This window comes from Jatropha curcas, chromosome 9, assembly GCF_041381405.1.
Source record: "Jatropha curcas cultivar XTBG-Jc1 chromosome 9, XTBG_Jcur_1.0, whole genome shotgun sequence".
Taxonomy (NCBI): domain Eukaryota; kingdom Viridiplantae; phylum Streptophyta; class Magnoliopsida; order Malpighiales; family Euphorbiaceae; genus Jatropha; species Jatropha curcas.
Window position 1 is genome coordinate 2,513,336 of NC_143159.1, and position 6,000 is coordinate 2,519,335.

At 34.5% G+C, this 6,000-nt stretch overlaps 1 protein-coding gene across 1 annotated transcript; it reads right to left on the reverse strand.

Annotated features, from left to right (window-relative positions):
• Positions 1–1,000: 1,000 nt before the first annotated feature.
• On the reverse strand, positions 1,001–3,864 carry LOC105633689 (protein OSB1, mitochondrial). Its single transcript, XM_012216323.3, has 4 exons — positions 3,333–3,864; positions 3,073–3,211; positions 2,364–2,514; positions 1,001–1,784 (listed from the first exon to the last, which is right to left on the reverse strand). The coding sequence occupies exons 1-4, from the start codon at positions 3,671–3,673 to the stop codon at positions 1,285–1,287; spliced, it is 1,131 nt and encodes a 376-aa protein (XP_012071713.1). The 5' UTR covers positions 3,674–3,864; the 3' UTR covers positions 1,001–1,284.
• Between the last annotated feature and the right edge of the window lie 2,136 nt (positions 3,865–6,000).

Below are 6,000 nucleotides of genomic sequence, written 5' to 3' on the forward strand. Positions count from 1 at the left end.
ACATTTTTATAGTATTTTATTAATTATATCGCTGGTGTCATTATTTTATAAGGATAATAATAATTAAGGGGTAACTATGCATTACAAGAAAATCTTGTCCAAATATATGAATTTCATATTTTCTTTATTTTTATTTTCCCCTAACAAACAAACTGTAAATTGCTCACTGACCTCAGAAAACTGCAAAAATAGATGAGGGTCATGCTTCTTCAAAAGTGGCGACGAAGGCCCATTGACTTGGTAAATGACCATTACACCCTCACGACTAGAATAGAATGTAGTCAAAATAACCTACTGGTAAAAATCAAGCGAGTTTACTAAATTATCAGCGTAAATACTTAGCCTATCTGCTTAGGTAATTTTACACCATTTAAGAGTGGCACTGGACTGGAGTAGACCCAATCCACAAAGTAGTCCCATAGATTGCGTTGGGTCTAAATGAGTTCATATTGACTTGGCAAATTCCTTTCTCTCTTCACTATTTAGACACACACTCTCTTTTCACCGATCCAAAACCGAAGACTTCCTCATGCAAATTCATAGTGGAGAAAAGAATTAGACCTGCTCGTGTTTCCAGCCGCAGGCTTCAATTTATGAATAAAAGTGCAGATTCAGCATTTGACATTTTCTAAGCCCAAACCTATCCTATGAACAGATACAATGAGAATCTACACTTTAATCAGTAGTTCAATATAATGTAAAGGCTACAGCACATGAAAACATCACATAAAGTCTCTGTGCATACGGCAAAGCTATGTAATGTTAAAGAAATAGTAAAGTCTAATCATCCCAAGTAGAATCAAATTCCTTGCTACGTTGCGCATCGGTGTTTGCACTAGGGAAAAACCTGCAGATAATTGGATTCTTAGAGATTTAGCTTAATAGCAACCAAGTTGAACAAGAGCGTCAGGTTTCTAAACTCCTTTTAGGTCTATGCATATATGGTCATGAGGGTTCCAAAAGAGAGAGAGGAGAGGACAACTTGCCTTGAAAAAGACAATTCTGTTTCAAATTCCACCATGCATGGATGGCTTCATTGTACTATTTTATACGACAATCTCAATCTATATGTCAATGTTTAATGTACATCAATTTCAAAGATATTTGTTGGTCTTGTCCTAAGCATAATGAGCTATGAGTGAGCTGTTAAACTGTGTATTCAGTAAATATACACCAGCAAATAGGAGGTAGATTAAGCAAAAAGGAAATGCAAGCACGTATCTATACTGTATTATAACCCCATTAACACTATATGTTCCACTTTTAAGTCCTCAAGACTAGTTCCTAGTCATCAAGCCTCCACTGGGAGACATGAGAACAAGAACCTATGCTTTCCCCTTGGCATTGCTCTGTCAATGAATCTAGAAATTGAAGCTGTCGTTTTATCCATGGGGGATCATCTGGTCTCAACCAAAGAGCTTCACCAGTGTCCTTATGTTTAAAATCTGGTGCCCGTGAGTTTCTCTTATCTTTCCTGTTATCCCACCATTCCTGTGGGTTGTTGAAAAACACTTGCCACAAGTGATGCCTGTCCATATTAGTTTCACCAATGCCTTGTGCAGTCCTCTGTTTGGCTATTTCCATATCAAGCAATTGGAGTTGTTGTTTGACCCATGGTGGGTCATCTGGCTTCAGCCAAAGTTTTTCACCAGTGAACTTGTGCTTAAAATCTGGTGCAGATGAATTTTGTTTATTTTTCCTCTTATCCCACCATTCATGTGGCTTACAAAAAAACATTTGCCACAAGTAAAAGCGGTCTGTGCAACTTTCCATGCCAGTTTCACCTAAATTTGTTGCAAGAGACATATATAAATAAGAATGGAAGAATGGAAAGAACTGAGAACAATAAAGGAGAGTTTAGTCCATATTACAAACAATGTCAAAAAAACTGTCATAATAATACAGAAAAAGCTTGATCCTCATAGGCTCACTCAGGCAATTCGTCATAATCTGTCCTTATATAGTTAAATAAATAAATGAGAAAATTTCTTAACATTTTAAGTCACAAATTCTTCTAAGAGTACACCAAGCGCAAACATTTCGGGCAGGAACAACTTTAGAGCAAAGGATTTATATGGTCGTATTCACAAAAATCAATGCAGCATGAATCACAAAATAAGTACAACGATCAGCTCCTTATTGTCTATTTCAATATTTCATCTATACTCAGCAACACAAAACATACATTGGTAATTCACTCCATCTAAAGTTTTCCCCTATTTTAGTTGAACTGCAACTATTTTCTAACTTGAAAAACCAGTAATTGCTTCATCAAAGATAGGCAAAAAAGAGAAACACAAACTACAGTTATTTTATAATATACTTCAATAAACATTTAAGGAAAAAAAAAAAAAAAAAAAAACCTTCTCCAGATTGTGGTTTCTCTGAATTTTTTCTGGCATTTGATTGTGACTCCTCTGATTTTCGGAAGGCTTTTAACTGTGATTCATCAGATTTTTGGAAATTTGAGCCTTGCTCATGTTGGGCAACATAATTCAATTCCTTAACAATAATCTACAAAAACACGTGAAATCATCATATGGAATCATAGTACAGATGGAAAAGTAAGTCAGAAAACGTGTTCACTCGACATCTGTCTTTCTGTTTGTATGGTAGGATAGAAGTCCATGGTGCAGTACCCACCTCTTCACAAACATATAAAAGGATAAGAATCCCACCCAATGTTATGTAGGATCTCAAGTTGAATTGACTGTATATATGGTAATCAAATATCAAAAGATCTTTAAGCAAAGTTATGGAGGCCAAGTTCCCTAAAACATGAAAATGGTTGTTCTCTTAAATTATTCAGGGTATATCTAATCTTCGATTTTACCTCATCCTCTATTACCTCGATCTTGACACAGGCCTGAGTTAAGTCAACAAAATCTTACAACCCAGCGTCTAGCCTAAAATATTTAATGATGATCTGAAAACATTTGGTGGAAATCACGCAAAGACATCTAAGCAATTTTATTAATAAATCTGCATTAAAAAAAAATAAAAAAAAAAAAAAAAAAAAAAAAAAAAAAAAAAAAACAAACAGATGATTGATAGGAAATGAAATAAATTCACCTTATAAAGTGATCTGAGATTTCCATTCTGATCGGCCTTCTTTTCAGACCTTAAATGGCCTGAAACATAAATAGTATCATTTTGCTTCAGATATTGGAGACCCGTTTTTGCCATATCGCCCCACATATCCATTTTTATCCTGCTCATAAGTTCTAAAATATTAGTTCACCAAGAGTAAAAAAACCGCAATTGATTGGTACAAAACTAAACACGTCCAAACTCAAATAACAAAAATCATTTTAAGTTCAGTCGAAGCTAACCTGAACGTGCAATTTGACATACTGGGGTTTCCCACATTTATAAAGGTATAAGCCCCAAAGCTGTCGCTCTTCGTCTTGTAAAGCTCAGGAAGCCGATCAACGCGTCCGATAAAGCTGACAGAATTCTCCAGTTGAGGTTGCCATACTATGGTGGTTGGCCGCTGGCGTCGGAGAACATGTCGATAAATAGAATAGCCACCTTCTTCGACTTCATCTTCATAGGCAGTGAAGTTCGGTGATTTAGGGTTTGCAGCAGAATGATAGCAGGAGGAAGCGCGTCTTTGAAGTGAACTACGGGGAACGTTCCTAATTAGGAATTCGAGTCGACACGCCTTGTTCATGCACTCAAAGTTCAATCGCGTGGGCTTCGGTAGCTGGGGAATTTCACGGCTTATGGTGATTTGATTTCTGGCGGGAATTCAGGCGAGGTTTTCTAACAGTCCGGTTAGGAACGTAATATATTGTTTAACGCTAGTTTAGCACGGTAAAGGAAAGGAGATCAGGATTTTAAGGGCTTTGGAATTGGGATAAATTGCATATTGGGTTTAGGCCCAGCTTTTGACGAGTTGGTATTCGAGAATAATTTAAATTTAGACACTTACGATGCGTCGTTTTCCTTCTAAACATATGTGAAGGCTGAATTATCCAGCTGGAGGTTTGTGAGCCATTTGTTGCTATGTGATGTGAACATTAGATTCTAGCATATGAGCCCATAATTATACGCAGGAAATTCAAGCCTAGTTCCCGACCCATTTTGATTTTCATATAGATTAAAAAAATTAATTAATATAATAAATTATACATTTTATTTAATTTTTTTAAATACTCATATATATAATTGAAAATATAAATGATTAGATGTATATTAAAAAAAGAAATAGGACAATATTTTAGAATAAATAAAAAAAGAAAAGTGAGCAGTCGAGAACCTAGGATTGAACATAAGGAGCGCAAATTCTTTTTTTTTTTTTCAAAATTAAAAATTTTAAAATTTTAGAGGTAAACTTTTGCAAAAATTTGTTGTTGAGAGTGCAAGGGCTCCATCTAGAAAGAGACTACATGTAGGGATGATTGTTTTCTTTTTTTTAGTATTGAAAGAGGGAGATTCGAACTCAGATTTATCGTCAATATCATATATGCACTTACCACTAAACTATGCTTTTGATGTGCACATGTAGAGATTAATTTTTAATCAATTGCTTAATCTCCTACTCAAACATTTTCCATGCTTCTTTCTCGTTAATAATAGTAATTTTATTGCATATCAAGACTTTCATGGAGAGTAAGTAATAACCTCAAACAAAACTATACGTGTCTTAGAATGTGATAATACTCATGAAAATACCGGGAAAAATAATAAAAAAAGGAAAGGGGGAAAAAATGCAAAATTTCAGTCCCTTGCGAAAGAAGGAAAATTTTCCTTGAATTCTTGTGGATGAAGCAATTGGAAGGGTCTCCATGTCAACAAATATATTGGAAACTTTTTACATTCAACTTTCAGTAATTATTTAAATTTTTATCCAGATGGTCAATGGTACTATTAAATATTTTACCTTCTCCGTAAATATGTTCACTCATATTCTTGTAGAACACAGAGAATCAATCAAACACGATCTATTTTAAATTAATTGTTATTTTTATCCTTTTATTCATTTTCACCTCTATCAATAATCATGTTTAATAAAATTTACTTTATTTCAGAAATAATTTCTAATAACCATAAGCCCATGCTTTGTAATTATTCACTACGACGTTATATGAAACGACCATTCTTCAAAAAACGAAGACCAGCCCGAACGAAAAGGAAAAAACCAATTAAGCCCCTAATCCTAAACGACATGGTTAACCAACACATCTACTGCACCTGAAATATTTTAGTTGAATTATTTTTCGCATGCAAAATATCAAAATAGTAATAATGTAATATCTAACTATCATAATCCCAAGATTAAACAATTATAGAAATATCTATGGCAGTTGAATTTTAAATTCCATATTTATACATAACTTTAACATTATCACTGGATAAAAGCAACCTATCAACCGATCCAATAATGGTTTTGACAAATAAATTAAGAACCATGCGTTGGAAAAAATGTTTTCCATCTATAACCTAACACTTAGGTGGCCTATTATAAAATAAATTAAAAATTACCCTAAGAGTGGAATCAAAGGGAGAAATCATTTTTGTATTAATGAGAAGTCTCGAGCTTGTATTTAAAATCATTTATGTTCATAAAGTCTGTAGTCCAACTCCCTACTACAAAGTTGAGAGTTCACACCGGCGGGACGGCTGTAAATAACCTTCTTTGGCTTTGACGTTAAAATCTCTACCTACTATGCATGCTGATAAAACGACAACCATCTGCTCTACTGCTACGAGGTACCAAGTAGTATCTTCCTCGTCGATTAGCTGTAACCAGCACTAACAGGAATCAGCTATCGACAAGATTATGACAAATATGTTTGAATTAGCTTCACGCGCTCAACTGTTTGAAAAATTCAATGTAGTGGAAAAAAAATGATACGGCAAGTGTTGGTAGTTTAGTTTGGTATCCGACTCTGTAAAACGTACTTCTGCCGTACGTACACGGCGCGTAGTAAAAAATAGTCAACCTTGACTTTTTATTTCCTGATAAGTTATTTATCTCCCCTCTGCAACAATAAA

What these genes read in the sequence shown, in the direction of transcription:
- LOC105633689 (XM_012216323.3), bottom strand. Translation starts at nt 3,673, where the DNA reads ATGAACAAGGCGTGTCGACTCGAATTCCTAATTAGGAACGTTCCCCGT. An exon ending in ATCTCAGATCACTTTATAAG is followed by an intron (nt 2,515 to 3,072) that starts GTGAATTTATTT and finishes GTGTTTTTGTAG; the next exon opens with ATTATTGTTAAGGAATTGAA. An exon ending in GAAACCACAATCTGGAGAAG is followed by an intron (nt 1,785 to 2,363) that starts GTTTTTTTTTTT and finishes CAACAAATTTAG; the next exon opens with GTGAAACTGGCATGGAAAGT.